The following is a 19,676-nucleotide window of genomic DNA, read 5'->3' on the forward strand; positions in this document are numbered from 1 at the left end:
AAAATGTTAGAAGGGAAATTGTCAAATTATTTCTGCAGTTATATCCAAAGTGGTGCTTTCGTTACTAGCAAGACAGAGCTTTGACATCAGTTATTGTAAAGGCTTCTGCAATGTACTACCCATATTTAAATCTACTTGCCATCTTCAGATAATTTTTTTTCTGCATACTCACACCTTTATAAAGTTGGTCCCTTATGACTTAAATAAATGAAATTCTAAACCGTTGACCTCAACAGAGATGATATATTCTTCTTCAACAGTTGCAAAGTGTACTGTTTTACATTCAGGCACATTATATTCTGTTATTCAACCTGGAAGTCCATTTGTCTAAGGTGTTAGGTATGTTTTGGTGAACAGATTCACTGTTCCATGTCTTAACTCCAATACTGACAAAACCTTTCCACTGTGGGATTCAGTGGACAGATACTTATAATCAAAACTCCATTCTTTGTTTTGTGTGTATTTCTCATCATACTTTTTCCTTAGTAAATGCTTCCGGTAACACATTCCCTGTTGTTTTTCATAGGGAAAGTTCATAGCCAGTGATTCTCATTGATTTGATATTTTAGGTTTTGTCAGTTGGATAGATTTTCCAGTATCTGATAAATGTACTGTCCACTTTAGGGAGTCCAAAGTCCTGTTAGAGGTCATTCAACTAAATGTAGACTTAGGAAGTATTTCCTCCGTTTCTAGAAGATAAGCAAGTGCTCTTCATTGCTGCTTAGGAAAAAAATGTTGACAAAACCAATGAAAATCCTACTGTATTTTTCTGCATCAGTGCAAGTTATAAACTGGAGATTGTAAAACAACCATGTCTTGAACCTTTCAAATGCACATGCTTATATTCCTTCTGTATGTCCAGGCGTAAAGTCTAGATAGTTCGTTAGTGAAGATGTAACTAGTCAAGATAGGGGGTATTTTTTAATGAGAATTTCTTTTGTTTTTCTACATCCTATGCAGATGTGTAGTGCAAGCGATTGTGGAACCCTAGGGAACACTCCTGCTTTACACAACATCTGAGTGTATTTAGAGGCTCAAAGAAAAAATCACAATATATAAATGGATAAGATTTATACTGTTAATTAAGTACCTAATTACATGTTAAATAAACTTAATAAAATGTAGTTAAAACCATACTGCTGTCATTTATTTTCTTTTTCAGGTTTGTAGTAATGAAGCCACTTGCATTTGTAATTTCTCCTGGGCTGGGACAGACTGCAGTATTGACGATCCTATCAGGGATACTGGTAGCAAGAAGGATGAAGGACCCAAGGGTTTGTGCAATTTCAGTTTTGATGTTCTTTCAAGTCTTTATGACATTTTTTCTGTTGATACATGGTAGTAGAATTAGCATTTAGAAAAAGAATGCCATTGTACGGGCCTATTCAGACCCAGACCATAAAATTCTACTTCATGTAGATAGAGTAGGTCTTTCTGCTTTGAGAACTGATGAAACTTTTACTTTTATAACATAAATTTAGGGAATATTTCAATAGATAATGATGTGTACTTTCTACTTTTTCCTCCATCCCTTATTCTCTATTTTTAACAATAATTTTCTTTGTCATTTTTCTTTGAATCTAAGTGTGGCTCTTATTATTTATATGATAATTGAGTACTTATGTTTTTCTAGAGATTTCCAGTTTCCTTAGTTGTTCCCAGCTAATTCAGAGAGCTGTGGCATAAGAAAGGGAAAAATGGATTGTCCCTAGTGAAAACCTTTGCTTCCTTGAAATTGCATTTTAATGGGAGGAAAAATAAATAAGATTTTAAGGACTTAAATTATTCTTACAATCATTATTGCTTCCTCTTACGTATTTAGTAAGTATTTCAAATTCATATGAAGTATAAATACAAAGAGGAGCTATTGAGGGAACAACTCATTGAAAAGGTTTTTCAAAGAGGAATAAAAGCACTTGACATTCTCTCTGAATTCTCTGCCAAAGAATGTCTTTGGATGGTGCTATCCAATTTTTGTATGTCTTTCCTGTCATCAAGACGTTGTTTAACATCAGTCTATATTTATCCAGTGTTATGTATTTACAGATGAAGTTCCCGATAAACAACTAAGAAACACAAACAGGTTTTTTTCTGCTATGTCCCAGTTCCAGGTTCTTCTGTCCCCTATATAAAAGGCTGATGGAAAGATGATAAGATTTGTTTAAAACTATAGTCCTTAGAGCTCAGACTCTGATTACTCTTCAAAATAGCCAGGGTTTCAAGGGAGGATGGGATTTCGATGTGTCCCTCCAGAATGGCTTTACTTCTCTCTTGTGTGCTTTATTCTTTTGCCCCTTAGCAGAATGGTTCCAGTAATCTTTGTCAAGAACTGTTGAAGAGATTGTCTTAAAACAAGTTACCACTATGAAGGAAGCTCTCTAATACAGTCCAGATCTGTATTAGGGAATCTGTGCAGGTGCTTCCTGGACTCCTGAACCCACCACTGTTCAGTGTAGAGCTGTCTGGTTTGTACTCTGCCTTACAAAGCTACTTGTCATTCCATTTTCCATAAAAACCTTCCTAATGGTGTAAAGCTGCTTACAGAGCCTTGAAAAAAATAGTGGAGAACAGCACTTCAGAGCTGGTTACTTCTTTTTTGTGTGGGTGAGGACAGCAGTATTTACAGTTGTGGCACTGAGAGTGCATGAATTCTATATTGCTCGTTTTGAAATCCTGTAGGTAAGAAATAATTCCCTCATCCGTAAAAAGATGTATAGGAAAGGGAACAGAGGAGGTACATTAATCTTGGCTAGATTTTTGTAATGCAGATTAACTCATCTAATTCAAAGTGGAAATACCTTTATGGAAATGAGTATGTCAATGCTGAAATTTAGTCTAGGAAAAGTCTTAGAATAGCATGTGCATGGATTTCTTCTAGTAGATACAGACATCAGTTTCAGACTGCATTTTTCAATGGAGTCCTCTGCAAAAAGGCAGAATTATGTTTTTATACAAGGTGGCTCAATGATTTCAAAAGATGGATTGTTTTTACTTATGTTGTTATAGTAATTTATTAATGTTGAATCACCTAGAAGTGAATTTAGGAGGCTGAACACTGACAGCTGCTATAATCTCTTTCAGTGTGCTAATAGAGGAATTCCTTTGTGAGAAGATGTCAGAAGAATACAGACATAGTTTTCTGTATTCTAAAGATCGAACATCCTTGCAAGTTTGCAAGACAGAAACCAAAATGCTTGTTTTTCTTTAACCCTAAATTCACATTTTGTTACATTTCAGAATCAGAACACTCATGATGTGAAAACTCACCCAGTAGATTTCAGATTCTTCACACCATAAATCCAGGCATTTTCCTTACTACGGTTAGAGCATGCCTAGCTAGGAGATATTGCCGCTTATTTGTAATGGACCTTTGGCTGGTACTCTGGCTGCACTTTTCAGACCTCTCTGTCACCCATCAGTTGCTTTCAGCTCCACGCTGTATTTCAGGATTTTAAAAATTAGTGGTCCTTCATTATGTTGATACTAACACATGAGTCTTGAATTACTCTAAACTTAGCAACCAACGGTATCCTGCACTAGCAGACCTACATGGCATGCTAGCAGTTCTGGGAAGACAGAGTTCTCGCTGTTAGGTTTTGGCTACTGTAGAAACTTCTAATTACTTTAGAGTGTTGGGTGGTAGTTTTGAGATCAGTAGGACTCCATATGCAAACACGAGTCTTCCTTTGCAATTTCATTTTCAGAATTAGGCCTTTGTTTGACTAGTGGAATTGGTTTTTTTAATATAAAACTTATGTCTCAGTGTGTATGTGTGTTTGTATGTGTATATTTATGAAATAGGAAAATAATTTCAAATCTGACTTGCTTCAGCATGAAGACTAAGGTTTTTGTCCCTTGGAACAGTTCCTATTAGACAGGGAATTCAGCTGTTTGCTTGTGGTCTGTTATGACTCAATGAATCTGTCGAGCTTTTAATCTTTAACATAGGAAATGTACAGAAGTTTTTTCTCAAGATTTCTCTTAAAAAAAATGAAAAATAAGGCCTGAGTGTCTTGAGGGACTATCTGAACATATTGGCATTTCCAGGGTGTTACCTGAAGGACATTTGTTGGGTGGGTTTTTCCTTTTAAAAGCTGTTACCTGTCTTTAGGTCATGCAGATAGATAGAGTCCTACTGATAAATGCAGAAACAAAGGAAAATATTACTAACTAGAAAAGGAATTGATTAAGAAGTTGAGCTTTTTCCTTTTCCCGCGATGGAATTGTTTCCAAACAGTTTCGCTTTGCTTAGTTATGTTATTGGATACAGTAAGTTTCTGGTGATCAAAAGGAAGTTTTTTTATTGGTGATTTATTTACATTTTGGCTGTTTTGAATAAACAGTAGGTTGAAGATGTTCCCTTTTTAATAAATAATAGAATCACAAGCTAAAAGGAATAGTCTTACACTTACAGGAAAACTTCTCATTGAAATACTAGCAAGCATTCAAGGAAAATTAAATTTAGCTCATTTCAGAATTTTTAGAGCTGCAGTATCTGATAAATAAAGGTTTGTTAGGAGATTTGAATTGTTTGTCCAATGGTGGGTTATAGCATAAAAGACTCCTTTGAGGAATAATTTCATTTTTTCATTTCAGACCTATGTGTGATCATTTCCTTAAAAAATCTTCCCTTTTCCCTCCACACAGTGAGCATGGCCACTAACAGGCTAATAGGTGCAGTGGCAGGGACCATTCTGGCCTTGGGGGTGATTTTTGGAGGCACAGGGTGGGGAATAGAGTAAGCATTTTTCTTAGTTTGAGTTTTATGTTTGGTGCCTAGTGTGTGAGGTAACTGTATGCACCCGACCCCTCTGTGTATTACCCCATTAGCTTTGTCATGTGGTGACCGTATTTGTCGTGTAATTTGACTGTGTCTGTGTCATGTGGTTTGCTCATGCAGTGTTAAACCTTCTCCTGTCTGGGATAATGTGGGGCATAAAACAATAAGTTCGTGGATTTTTACATTGTCACAGTAAAATTATATGTCTAAATGTTTCCATTACACCAAATTATAAAAAGAATGGGGGGAAAAAAATGGACGTTTGTGATTATTTTGCAAAATAGACTGAGTAATGTGGAATATTTAAAAAAATGCAGAAATAGTTTATTACAATAATCTGTGGGGCTTTCAGTCTAATAATAGGGCACACGATCTCCCTAGGGAGGTAGAAGCTGGTAATAGTATAGACAGCTAGATTTACAGTAAAGCTGGTGATTGTTCCATTGCTAGGATTCCGTTACCTCAGGGTGGTAGACTGCTGAAGTAGAATGCATGCATAAAGAATACATATGAGCAATTTTTATAGTCTTTTCATAGTTTTAGGAAACTGTAATCTTAAGCGTTAGCCCAATACTTCAGCTTTAATAGTGGCTATGATTTATATACATTGAATGCCTGTACAAGAACACTTTTCCTTCCCTATTCGCTTTGCAAACTACAGAATTGTTCTGAGATTTCGAACTTCACTGTGTTTCTAGTGCTGTGTATGACCTTGTTGTGTGATATTGCCATCTCTCTAAAGGTGGAATCGTAACAAGACAGTGTGTGATTTCTTTTCCCAGTTCTAATTAAGGCAGCACGGGCAGTCTTCTGGTAGGCAGCTCTTGATGTATCTGAGTTTGCAGACCTAGATAGAGTCTCTTAGCTTTTGCTGAACTGGACTGTTGCATGTCACTCGTCTCACATTCTCAGCATAGGAGAGACCTTTGCACTCACAGAGAAGGACTAATAGACAAACAGGTAGAAGAAGGTAGTAGATCATCTGCTTGAGAAAGATCAGAGTGGTGTTTTACACTGGTGACTTTTACAGCTGTTTGCTAAAAACTGATGACTGTGAAGAATGTAGAGGTTTGGGACTCAGGCTCTGGAGCAGAGAACTTACCTACAGGTTGACTACTTGCCTTTTTCTTATGTTCTGCCTTGCACTCTCCTGTTTTTATCTTCCCTTACCTGCTTTCTTAATCCACTCAGCTCTGACCAAGTCCCCTAACTGTTTGTTCTTGGTCCTGTATCCTTCTGCTCTAATTACAGCTTGTCTTCATCTTTTCTCTCCTCTTATCGCTCACTTACCTGACTTATTCTTCTCTCCTGGCTCCCATCAGTCTTCTCTCTGTCCTCTGGTTCCTTCAGATACGAATATACATTTAGCAGGCCACTGTTACTTTTTGTTGCTTGGTTTAAGGAAGGCACAGGAGGAACAAAAATCTGTTCTAATGCCCTTCAGGCCTTGGTAGCTGTTACCATCAGTGGCTGCAGGGAGGAGGTTGTGTTCATCACAACCTGATGCCGGGGTCTGACCTTCTTCCTCCTTTCTTGCCACTTCATGTGCATATTGCAAACTTTTATTTAAAATACTGAAATTACTTCAGTTTCTTAATGTTCTGTGAATTTATTTTATGAATCAAGGGGGACAAAATGACTGAGTTGTTTATTTCCAGATTTCATACTAAAATCACAGAATCGTGTAGGTTGGAAAAGACCTTTAAAGTCATCAAGTCCAACCATTAACTTAACACTGCCAAGTCACCACTAAACCATGTCCCTAAACACCACATCTACCCATTTTTTAAATACTTCAGGGGATGGTGACTCAACCACTTCCTCGGACAGCCTGTTCCAGTGCTTGACAACCGTTTCAGTGAAGTAATTTTTCATGATGTCTCGTCTAAACCTCCCCTGGTGCAACTTGAGGCCATTTCCTCTTGTCCTGTCGCTTGTTACCTGGGAGAAGGGACCAACACCCACCTCGCTACTGCCTCCTTTCAGGTAGTTGTAGAGACTGATAAGGTCTCCCCTCAGCCTCCTTTTCTCCAGACTATCCAAACAATCCCAGTTCCCACAGCCACTCCTCATAACACTTGTTCTCCAGCCTCTTCACCAACTTTGTTGCCCTTCTCTGGACACGCCTCAGCATCTCCATGTCTTTCCTGTACTCAGCGGCCCAAAACTGAACACAGGATTCAAGGTGCAGCCTCACTGGTGCCGAGTACAAGGGCACAATCACTTCCCTACTCCTCTGGCCACACCATTTCCATTACAAGCCAGGATGCTGTTGGCCTTCTTAGCCACCTGGGCACGCTCCTGGCTTGTGTTCAGCTGGCTGTTGACCAACCCTCTTAGGTGCTTTTCTGCCAGGCAGCTTTCCAGCCCCTCTCCCCAAGCCTGTAGTGCTGCATGGGGTTACTGTGACTGAAGCGCAGGACCCAGCACTCAGCCTTGTTCAATCTCATACAACTGGCTGTGGTCCATCAATCCATTTACATCCAGAGATGAAAAAAAGTGGCCATTTGTTACTTTGTCATCTAAGTTATGACTATATTACCCTCAGTTAGTCATTATACCCCTTTTGTGGAAAGATAGCTTTCTATGGCTAGAAAGAAATCAGTGTTAGAGTATTTCAAGGCTCCTTAAATTTATTACAGATAAATTACTTGCTTTGTGCCATCATTTGATAAAATCCAGAGTAAGATATGGTAGCTCAGTAGGCTGCTGTTGAAAGTAAACCTTAACTGGGAATTGTTGTGGCCTGGCACTGATTTACGCTCCACCCTGCTCACTCCTGTTCATTTGAGCCAGGTGTGACTTTAAAGGTAAGTCCAAACAAGATATGTTCTTCCAACCTGTGGAAAATTACCTTTTAATTATTGTTCTCAAATTTGTGCACTGCTCATATCTGCGAAGCTCACTATATTTCTTTTTGGTCCAAGTCTTTGATTAATATTCTTGAATACTCTTTGTGTAGAAATTGCAGGAAGCGATTTTGAAAGCCTGGGTTTCTTTTAGTTAATCTGATCATCTGAAGCACTGATATGGGGCACATGTAATGGATGCAGTGAAGTTAGGTGACTACAGTAAACTTTAAAACTTAGGGTGTGTACTTCTTGTAGGTTGTGGGAATGGGTGGAAGCTTTTGTGATACATACCTAACAGCCTAAACCTTTCAGGTGTTACAGCTGCCCTTGCTCCTTCCTTTGCTGATCTCTGGCTGCTCCTTTTTCTTCCTTGTGTTAGCTGGCTGACAGTTTTCCGAACTTGATTTCAGAACATTTAAAATAGGAAAATTGCCATTCCTTGATTTGGGGAAACTGGGGTAGGAGATTAGAACTGTTTTTGAAGGCTGCTCCTGCACATGTAAATCTCTAAATAAAAAGTGTGCAACGTGCTGCAAAAGAACTGTTGGTTGGTTTCATTTTGTCTTGAGCTCTGATGCAATTAGCTTTACATCAAAGACTACTCAATAGGAAATTTTCATGCAGAGCAATTAAAATGTTTCTCAGGCCTACTGTCAGTTTTCTTCCACCCTGTGTAAATAAAGCACTTAAGGGTCAATTATGAATATCTCATTTAGGTGTTCTCTTGCCCTCTTCAGAAAATTGCACACATAAGTTGTGCTGCTGCTTTGTGTTGCTCTTTTCCTGCTTCACCCTTCCCCACTTTGTTGTTAAGTGGCTTCTTGAGGATGATGAAGAGGTGCTTTGATGTTTGGAAAGCTTAATGGGAATACAGCTTTCATTTCAACTTCTGTTCTTTATTATGTAATCCTTTGCTCTTGTCAAACAATTGTCTGTACATTTAGCATTGACGTGGCTGTAGGGAGTCTGGACTCTGACTGAGTGCAGCTACGTGCTCTCAGCTCAAATGAAAATATCGAACATCTTTCAGGATCTCCATGAAAAGAGGCTTTTTGATTTTTTTTTCTTATTTGCTGTAGGCATAAAACACACAGCTTTCATACTTTTTGCTTTAAGTTAAGGAATTATTCACAAATATCTTAGTGTCCTCAGCTGACGGTTCCTTCACTAGGTAATGGAGTAAGTCACATTAGAATTTACTGCCTAATACTAGATTTTTATCTATGGTAGAAGTAAACATAGCACAATGCGGAGACCAATGGCTTTATTCATTCTTACTATTAAAGAAGAGTAAGTTTGACTTGATGAAATTGTCTAGAGACATCACCTTGTGTGCTGTCTATATTCCTTTAACTGTTTGACTACCCTTCAGTTGCTTCACTTAATGTGAATAAAGTGGTTGGTTCTTATGTCTGTCTTACCATAATCCTTTATCACAGGTCCTAGTGCCACCAATCTTATAATAGGCTCCATCGCTGGTGCCATCCTGGTAGCAGCTATTGTCCTTGGGGGGACAGGATGGGGCTTTAAGTAAGCAATGCCGCATGTCTTCTCTTCAGTGGCTATGGCGTTTCTATTTCTTGCTTACAACACTAAATTTTGAGTTCCTGCTACAAGATTTCTAAGGTAATTCCTCTCCCACCCAAACTATAACAAACTGCTTTTACAAGGAAAGAATTACTCATGCATTGAACAAGAAGAGAAAATTGATTTGAAATTAGCAAATGTCATCAGGGTGCAAAGCTGAAGAACAATGAAAGAATGAATTGGAACTTTCTTGAGTTCACTGTAACACTTGGAGCGTGAGGCATTTTTTTCACCTCTAGTTAGTAGCGTTGTTCTCAGAAGTTGACCTCAGTGGTTAAAAAACCCAGAAGATACGTGTCCAGAGGAGCATTTACTTTGAATGCAGTAATACTTTCAAACTGATTAAGATTTTTATAATAAAATACTTCATTTGTAAATCATAAGTGGTGGCAGTAGCTGAGTGGTTTTCAGTAACAGAGATGTTGACACAGTTGACTTAGAAGTACTAGAGCTAACTTTTGCTTGTGGATACTGTTTGGTTTTAATCAATTCACTTTTTTTTTTCCAAAAAAAAAACCAAAACAAATTTAGAGAGAACGTTTTGAAATCTTCAGGTGTCTCCTGAAAGTTAAAGACGTTTCTCTCCCAGTTCTAGTTCAATGTGTTTTATAACCATGAGAGTAACACGGTAGTCATTCATTCTACTTGCGACGGTTAAAGACGAGAGAGTCTTGTACAAAGGTCCTTAATTCTTATATTTTCTTGTAGTGTCAAGCCTACCTGTATGAATGGACCATATTTGGTGAAAGGATCTAAATTTAGAATGAGTGTTTATAACCTTACAAATCATGGAGTGTTAATCATTCATGGTATTCAAGTCACTTTCTTTTCAATAACGTGAATCAAGATTAAGCCGTGATACTACAATAAGCTATAATTCCTCAATCAGGTTTTTATAATAATTCAAAGAATATTTTATAGGGCCTACATTCATATTCCATGTCTTAGTTGACAGGGAAACAAATTATTCCCTAATTGATTAACAAGGCCATCAAATTAGAATATACTGAACAGGTCATATTTATCCAAGATCACCTGAAAATGTCTGTTTACTTCTGATTTGGACTGTTATGTTTTCATAGTGTCCAGTGGCCTTAATTAGATGTGCAAATAGCAGCAATATATTTCTAAATCTCTTTCAGCTTTGCTGAAAACAGACCGTGCTTTCTTCTGGATAAGGCAGTTGTTTTCCTGTTGGACTGCCCACCACTATCGGTGTTTCTCAGAAAGACCCAGTACCTGCCCCATTCATTTTTGTCTAAATGCTTGTTCTGAGGAAAGTAACATTCCTTGCGCTTCCCCTGGACACTGGGGGGGTATCTTCATAAGCCTTTTTAATTCTTGCTGGTAGACTTACCATGAGATGCTGGTTTCTTTTTTTGTTTTTTATTCTTACATCTTCTTCTAAATTAAATAAATCGAACCCATTTGTCTGTATAATAAATACTCCTAGGTCAGCCTGCAATGTTATAAGTTACTACGGGGCATCTCTAAACATGTAATTTTAATACAATCCTATATATTTCACATTGTGTCTCACGTGGCAGAGATTTCTATTTTCCATATTTATAAACAGTAAAGTAATTTAGTATTTATGCATTTTTTATTTATGCTTAAAGGTAGAAATTCAAATGAGGTGTGTATTTTAGAATATGCAGTGACAGAGATGGATTCACATGTGATGTGAACATAAGCAGAACTGGCATTCTTTTAGTTTGATGGATTGAAAGAATTCTTCTATGGAAAGCCCTGCTCTGTACCTAATGTTTTTTTTTTATCGCAGACTCTCTGTAATACTTGGACATATTCTGTATTAATAACTAATATGTTTACGTTTTTTCCTACCATATCCTACTATATGCAGAAATACAGAAGAATTGTCTTTTAACCTAAATAAAACATATAAACAATACATTAAAAATTCAGTTAGTTGAAGATCTGAGGGGTTTTTTTTTCCCCATGTACTTCACTGTAATCTGCTTTTTAAAAAAAGAGAGACAGATTTTCTGGAAGGCTTGTGTTAACAGTTCTATTAAAGTTTTTGACTTATTGAGAACAATGCATGCACATTTAAAGCAATAATATTAGAAACACTGATAATGCAAGTTTCCACAGGAATTAACCAAAGTAGGTTACTGCTGGGAAAAATAAGTGTCTGGTTATAGTTTCAGACCAGTTTTTTGCTGTCAGACATACATCTGTCACTTAGCCATTCACATACTTTCCAGACCCAAGTACCCATCCCTAAATAATGTGTTGCAGAAAGTCAGTTGTTGAAAACACAGTACAAGTCATTAAAATATAAAAACTTGAGGTAGTTTCTTTTTCTGAATCTTTTTAAGCTGTTTTGTGCCGTAAAAACCTTTGCTTTTTTGCATCAGTGCAGCAGCTGCTGCTAGCAGCTGTGTGAGCAGTCTGGCTGCTGACGGGGAACGCCTACACTGAGAACTTGCATGAACACAGATCTTTAGAAGAACCCCTCCCTGTCTGAAACAACACAATATTTAATTGATTGTTTCTTTCTTCTCTGTGTTCCATATCTCTCTAGTGACTCTTACAAGGGTTCAGCTTTGCATCCTGGTGTCATTCATTCACCCAAATGTAGAAGCTTGGTATCCCTCTAGAGGATTGGTTGGAAACATCTTTTGAAGCTCTTATTCCTAAAAGAGCGAGATACAAATGTTTGTTCTGTAGCAGAACCTCAAATACACTGGCCTGGCCTAGCTCACAGCTTGAAGTGCATGCTTCTTCTGGGGGTCAGAGGGGAACTGAACAGGCTTTTCAGCTTGTATGCAAAAGAGGGCTAGCACATGGACCCTCCGATACTTTGCTTCAGTTATATCTGGAGGGACAGATGAGGATAATAGAGGATTTTAACATTTCCTTTTTAAGCAAGTGATATGTTTAGTCTCTGCAAATATGAGAGAAGGTAGCTAATGTTTTACAAACTGGGAGATGTGATTTCTGTTTCACAGGTTATCAGATGTTCATATGAACATACGGTACTGTGGTGTCAAGTCCATATCAAACGTAAGCTGCAACTAAGCCAACTTTGTTCATGAACTGAGGTGGTGGGTGGTGAGGGTTGGAGGGGAAGTGTAAAAGAAGGCTTGGTGCAAGTTTGGAGAAACAAAGTTAAAAACCCAACACCAACTTCCAGTTTCAAGAATGAATCCTAGGTTAAATTTTCTAATCAAGTTAAAGTGTGGACAGAATAGGAAGGAAAAAAGTTAACCGACAATTTTAGAGGGGATAGAGCCTCATTACACACTTCAGGTGGTTCAGCGTTAAAGGCTGTGAATGGAAACATTGTTAGAAAGTAGATTTTACTTCAGTTGAGCTTCTTCTAGTGGTTGTAAAGCTGTTGGTGTTTAAACTGCAGTAAGGGAGTCAGACATATTTCTACCTGAATTTTGTTTGGTGATGTTCAGAAGTATGGCAGTTACAAAATATGAAGGCGATTTTGATGTAACAAGTCTGTGCAAGATTTCAGTATATGGAGTTTAATATAGGACTGATGTAGGAAGGACACATTTTACTGTTAGAGTAGTTCTGTGCATTGGTTGTAATCACAGTCTTGGGCCCACGCTCACTTTTTTCCCTAGCGTATATGCACTTACTTTTGCAAAGATACTGCAGAAATATACGCCTGTTAAATGCATTTGTTGCTGACTTTAATGGTATTAAACCAATTCTGGTCATAAAGTAACACTGCTAAGAGGCAATGCTAGTAAAATTCATGTGAAAATGCACATGAAAAGCTGATTCTTGTCATCTCAGAATTCAGAGGTGAGTGACAGAGAAGAGTTTATTGTAGGCACAATTCTACTTCCATTAGTTGTTTCGTAGCTGAAGAGCTGCAGGTTTTCTGTCCCTTTAATGGAAGATTGATGGATAGACAAAAGACTCAGCCCAAAGAGATGCCAAGTTTTTAACTGGTCTGTACAGATGTGTTTAGACCCCCAAAATTTCTGCAAGATAAGGCAGTGGAATGCTAATGGCAACTTGATGAGGAAGGTTGTTTCAGTCCCTTACCAGTATTTCCAAAAAGCATGCATCGTGGACCTATAAACAGTCATTGCAATGCAAACAGCAGCATTAGAATCAAACATGAGAGATTTTTCTCACTTTTTTTTTACAAACTACTAGAATAAATGGTAGGTCAGGGCCTTATTTTAAGCTGCTAATTTTAGTCTCTCATTTTGTTAATTTTTAATCAGTTTTGTAGCCAAAGGTCATTTATTTAAGCACTACTTCAGCATTTGAACCATGCCTTAGGAATGTCTATGAAAACATTAGCTATTTGAAGCAGTTGCAATCAATAAATCAATACTTCAGTGAAGCTTTTGGATAAATCAGTACTTCAGAAAAGCTTTGTATTTCTGTGATCACAGACAAAAGCGCAGATTTGCAAGTAATATACTGTGTAACCACATTACTAATTGCAGGGAAATAAAAAAAGCAGAGGATTGCAGAAAGGTTTTTCATACATTCATCCATCTGTTTTTCTAAACCAGTTTTTCTTTCCTGAAGTATTTTTCATTTGTAGGGATGACCATGTGAGAGAAGCAGTGATGTGCTGTAGCATGGTGTGCTTTTTTTATTCAGAATCACCTCTAATTTTGTTTTTGTTAGGGACACTTTTTCTGGTTGGATTACAGACCGAAGGGTGACCCTCATCCACATAAAACAGCAAAAGAACTAGGAAACGGCATCATTCTCCTATGTGTCCTTCCACAGAGGACTCTCGTGCCCCCTGCCTTATCGTTTTGCTGAAGCATCCCGAAAGGAGCCTTGTACTACTGTAATACATAGAGAGGTATAAAGAAGTGCAAATATCCAGGCCCTGATACTCACCTTGTTTCCTTTTTATTGGATTTTTCTTGGGTAAGAGAGAGACTTGTTCTATTTGCAGGTTTAAGTAAGACTTATATCTTCATTTTAGTATGAAAATGGTTGGTTTTTCTGATGAATTTGTAAACCAGGTCAGAGAATTACAAGAGAGTTCAGATTCCTGCAGGGTAACACCTGAGTCCTTAACTATGCACTGCTGCAATCGCAGCAGAGATGTGGCAGGTCAGGCTCTTGTTAGTGCTTTATGCATGTGCACCGTGTTCTCTTATTGACACTGTACATGACGTTCCATATTTCAGAGATTATTTCAGGCTCTTAAGTTAGGTGTTCTTTTAGTTCTTCAGGCATTTCTTTCTTATACAACACTGTTAGCAGAATGCCCTAAGTGAAGAAAGGCAGTAGTTTGGTTATTGCCTTATTCCTGGAAGTGTGTATTTCTGCTGGATAAAACTAGGAAATGAGTAAATGTATGGTTTGAACAGATCACAGAATGCATTGCAAGGGCACAGCAGGCTTTGCCTGTTGCCCCATAGCATGGGTGCTGGCTGAGTCAAAGTACAGCTGAACGGTCCTTACTGGAATACTATGGTGGTTGAGATCAGGTTAGAAAAGATGTGATAGGATAAAGTTGAAAGAGTTTTGTTGCAAGAGCAGTAATGGGAAGCAAGCAGAGCATTTGTCCTCTGTACCTTGTTCTAAGCCTTATAAAAGTACATTTCTTTGTTTAATTAAAATGAGCTCAGGTAACAGAATGTAATTCAGTGTACATGTTAATGACTTTTTCTCTTCAAGCAAACTGAAATATGATACCTTCCCTAGAGTAGGAGGACAAATTACGTCAGTTACTTGCATTGATGATTTGTTTTAAGGGGACAGAGTAATTGCTTACCGTGGTGTTTGAAATCAAGTATGCTAGACAGTATTTAAGGGTGTGAGGTCTAGAGGGAAGAGAAGCAGACACGTCCTTTACCTGAACAATCAGAAGCAGACAGGTATGAATTCCTACAGAAGCAGAGCAGGTATGAATTCCTACTGAACCAGACTATATGATATTCATACTTCCTATCGTGCAGTTCTGCAAGTTGGCCTGAAAAAATAATTTGCTCATTGCAAATTTACCGGTAGTAGGGAGGAGGATGGATTGAGGCATAGAAGTTACATCAGCCTAAAAGGAGCATTAGTACAGTACTCTAGAGGGGAAATGATTGAAAGGCGAATACAGTGATCTTTTAGAAACCAGCAAATCTTAAGCATTCACCTGACAAAAACGTAGGCAGTGGTACCCAAGGAAACAAACAAACCAAAACAAAGGATACCTAAGAATTACCAGTCTGTGGAGGTCTTCTCAAAAAAAGTTGCCTTTGCATACATCCATTAGGCTCTTAAACCACCAGGCAAACCTTGCGTATAGTATATTTGTAAATACCGTAGCAGTGGTAGAGGTTAGCAGGACTGCAGAACATAGAAAATCCCAGGGCTGGTATGTAGCAGTAGGGAATATATGAATTCCTGTTCTGTACCTTTTGCATGTCGGTTTGGTGGCGGTAGCGGTGCATATGCCCAATGTTAAAACTAAATGCATGAACCCCTTGCTTGATGCCCCACATAAAGCCAGATACTGGGGAGGTTGCACCCAACTTTTGTTGTCGCTTCCTAATGTCTTGCTGTTTGACATAGAACATCAGTATCGCAGGAGACTGGATGTTACCAACCAGCTTGCTCCCCACTGCTGACATTAAATTCTAATCACAGAATTTACCAAACCATCCAGTCTCCTTCGAATGCTGTGTCTTTGCTATATTTTGCATCTAAAATTCACAGCAGTTATGGTCAATAGTTGTGGTAAAAGCTCACAGAGGCACATGCCTTTTCGTCACACTGGAATACGTAAACTAAATTCTAGTATAGCCAGAGACGTGCCTTGCTCTGAGAACTCAAGTCTCTGTGTGCTTATGTATTTCCAGTACTGGCACTTCTGACTCATTCCCTTTAGGTGCACACATGCTTTCTTGGCCTAGTCAACACATGTGTCATTGTGGGCTGAAAGTTTCTAGCAGTTTAGAGCACCACTTGAAGTACTACAGAAATAATTCTGTATGCCAGCATGATCTTTGAACTGCATAAGGAAACCAGTACTTAATACTATGCTACAGAAAGTGTGCAGCCACATTCCTTACATTGTTACACCTTGGAAAGGTACTTGTTCAGTTGTCTCAGCGTGAGCCTTTTACTTTACTATGACCTTTGCAATGGATTTGTTCCTGTTACATCTAACTAATGTCTTGCATGTTTCTCTTTTCATCTCCTTCTGATGCAACCTGGAAGAAACGTCAAAAAACGAAGGTTCGATCCAAGTCAGCAAGGCCCTATCTGAAGAAATGTGCTTCAAACCACTTCTTGCACTACTGGATTTTGGGTATGATGTCTTTGCTGTAAGGAACTAAATCAGTAAGGAAGAATATGAGAAACAGTAACTATAAACACAATGTTGGGACATTAGGATTTGAGGTGGTAGAAGACTCTCCTTTTTGGAGATAGTTCAAAATACTTCCTCCATTCACCTTTCTCTTCTTAAAATTAACTGACAAGTGCTACAAGCAAACTGTTTCAAAATCAAGTGGTTTTTTTCTTTCCTCAACAAAGGAGGAGACACACAGACCAAGTGCAATAAGAGAACTGTTCCAAAATAACAAAATAGGAGAAGATTTTTTTTCCCAGCCTGCTGGTTCTCTAACTTCACTTGAGTTCGCATGACTTCCTTTTTCTTATCAAACTCCAGTGGCATGAGGAGCTAATTTTGAAAGGGTAACCTGCATGGCTCACATACAAACAAACAACCAAGCAAGCAAGCTGACCCCAAGCAGAATCTGCAGCCCAGTAAACACAAACCACTGGGAAGCTAATACCAGGCTCTAATAGCTTTTCCAGCCGCTGGACTTTAGAGTTCTCTGCTCTGCGAGCTCGCTGTCCACCTTGTTTTGGTCTTCTAGGCCAGGAGTCTGTTGGGTATGGAAGCCATCAAGTGATGGGTGTAATTCTTCCAAGAAGGAAAAAGTGTAAATATGGAAATAAGATTTTGACGTATCATTTTCACAGATTATATATAAATATATATATATGAGAGAAAAGGATTTCCATATAAAAAGGTTCTATTCTTTATGTAAATCTATTTTTGATGTTGGGTTTGATTTTGGTTTTCTTTGCTCCCTTTTTTTCTGTAGCATGTTTTACAGCGGATGTTCTGGGCTTGCTTAAAAAAGGCAGGAAATAGCATGCAGATGCAGGGAGTCCTGACACCAAACAGATGTGATCTAAAGTTTGTATGCTTGAAACCAAAAACAATTAAAATGTATAAATGCATATCCATGTATTGACTATAAGTCTGGATTACTTTTTTTGGGCTGTTATACAGATTTTCCATAATACAATGTAAGATAAGTGACACCTTCTCAAACTGATCACAGAAGTGCCAAGCTTTTATTGTTTTGGGTTTTTTTAAACTACAGTTACTTTTTTTTGTGTCTAGATCCTGTGAAATAAAAACTTAAATAAGCCTTAAAATACTCAAAAAAATGTTAAAAGCTTGGAATGATTTGTTATTCTCTTGCCTTCTGCCCACCCACCGAAACTGGCTTGCAAAGTTGACTCTCATTTCTAACCCACTCCCTGTATCACTTTGAGATGCATCTCACTTTTCAAAGTATAATGCAAAATTAATTTACTATCGCCTTTGGCTACGGGTGGCTGGTTACTTTCACAGTGTGTGAAATCCCTTGTAGTTTGAGGGGATTTTGTGCTGTGATCGCTATTGGATACACCTAGTGTACAAACAGATTTTTGCCAAGAAGTGATGGGCCACCAGTATTGTTCCCAGTAACGGGGCTAGCCTGGCTGCATCTGACCTGAGAAAGGTAAGAAGGTGTCTTTTCATCTTGATTTAAAACTTTGAGTAATTCAGTTCACGTAAGTGGAGTGACCTGAAAATATCATTGCTGCATCTTGAGAATCAGAATTAAAAACTTCTGTAAATTTTGGATTTAATCTAAAGGTTGGATACCAGTAATGATGAGAGTCCAGTTACACTAGTTAACTCCATCCCTGTTCAGCGGAATCCATTTCCCAAGTTAGCTTTAAGAGCCAGAACAGTAAGGAAATGCTGCAGATTTCCTGTGACTTACAAAATCTCATTTTGATTTTATTCCTTATAATGGAAGGCTTACAAGAGAACTACAATGTATCATTTTGGTTGACAGTTAGTATTAGATGTTTTTAAACAGCTTTAACCTAATTACACTAACACTACATTACGAGTTAAACGTGCTGCACAGAGGTTGCCAACATTCATCTCTATTATAGGTCAAGTTCTGAAAAATTCCTGCCTGGATTCAAGCAGAATGAAGTTAGTGACAATATTTTTATGGCAGACCAAAAACACATGCTACTGTATTATCGTCCTGGAGAAGCACTTTGCTTGGGAACATAATCCCCCAACTTTGTTAGGGTCCCGCTTCCAAAGTGGGTGTAACCCGTGACAGAAACACCGGTGGTTACCAAAAATGAAAATGAGTAAAATCAACTGGATAGACATAAACTACCTGTGTAATAAACCTCTGAGAAGCATTTCAGAAACCACATTGTTAGTGCGTGATGTGATGTTTTAAATAAGACCACAGTGGTCCCCAAATGTGTACATATGTTCAGTGCTGAAGTAACTTTTTTATTTACACCAGCAGTTTCATAGGAATTACAATTTCTTGACTGAATTTATGCTTCACTCATCAGCCACTGTGTCTGTGGAAGAACCTATCTGCTTTCTGCTCTGTGTGTACAGAACGCAAGTGACAACACAGCTCAGGGCAGGTACAGGCTGAAGGGCTTTCTGTGCTGGTAGACAATTGAAAAACTGGTTCAGGGAGGTGCTGTCTCTCTACATCCCGTCTCTGCTGTGCTTTGGGAAGTACCTCTCCATTTAGCATTTTTTCATTACAAAGCAGCATCAAAAGCAGCCCTGGTCAGCACTTGCCTCCGTTTCACCCACTGTGCGTTTGCTCTGTTATTTATCTGTTCACCTGGACAAGAAACTGTGGTAAAGGTAAAGCTCATTCCAGTTTGCTGCATGATCGCGCTGATTTGATCTGATCCTCCAAAAAGAGAAGCCTGCCAGGCAAATCAACAGCTGCATATAGGTGCATGTTCAAAGAAACAGATTTCTTCAGGCTGGAGTTCAACCACTTTTTCTTTACTATGCAAAGGTGGATATTGCACAAACAAATTTAAGATAACTGTCTGAGGAGATGCCATCCTATACTTGAAGTTATGTTTTAAGCCTGATCAGTCATGTTTTATATTCATTATTGCTTCCACTGTTACTCTTCCTTTTTAAAATGATTTGTAATTATTTTTTAAGTGCACAACTTGATGTTATAAATCAGTTTTTGTTTGAAGTTAATACTCATTCATACCTTGTTGGCTGCTAATGAATGGAAATTCAATAGTCCTTGTTCTGCATCTTAGCAAGATGAGTATTAAAAACTTCATGAACATGGAATGGAGTAGCTTTTAATTTTCAATCATTTTTTTCTTATTTATTCTCTCCATTTTAT

General features: G+C 38.2%; 2 protein-coding genes across 18 annotated transcripts in view; one reads left to right on the forward strand and one right to left on the reverse strand.

Moving 5' to 3' along the window:
• ADAM23 (ADAM metallopeptidase domain 23) overlaps positions 1-19,551 on the forward strand; it is a 74,884-nt gene extending 55,333 nt beyond the window's left edge. The window contains exons 24-28 of one of the 17 annotated variants that reach the window (XR_008450307.1): positions 1,163-1,274; positions 9,072-9,162; positions 12,195-12,249; positions 13,855-14,106; positions 16,399-16,489. Coding sequence is in view for 15 of the 17 variants with exons in the window: in XM_054069371.1 (XP_053925346.1) it covers positions 1,163-1,274; positions 9,072-9,162; positions 12,195-12,249; positions 16,399-16,489; positions 18,430-18,605 (525 nt within the window). In the remaining 2 variants the exon portion in view is untranslated. The other 16 variants (XM_054069371.1, XM_054069372.1, XM_054069373.1 and 13 more) reach the window with 16 other exon arrangements.
• DYTN (dystrotelin) overlaps positions 1-19,676 on the reverse strand; it is an 86,246-nt gene that overhangs the window by 20,247 nt on the left and 46,323 nt on the right. The gene's annotated exons all lie outside the window — the stretch shown is intronic.

The sequence above is a fragment of the Cuculus canorus genome, chromosome 6, assembly GCF_017976375.1.
Source record: "Cuculus canorus isolate bCucCan1 chromosome 6, bCucCan1.pri, whole genome shotgun sequence".
NCBI lineage: Eukaryota > Metazoa > Chordata > Aves > Cuculiformes > Cuculidae > Cuculus > Cuculus canorus.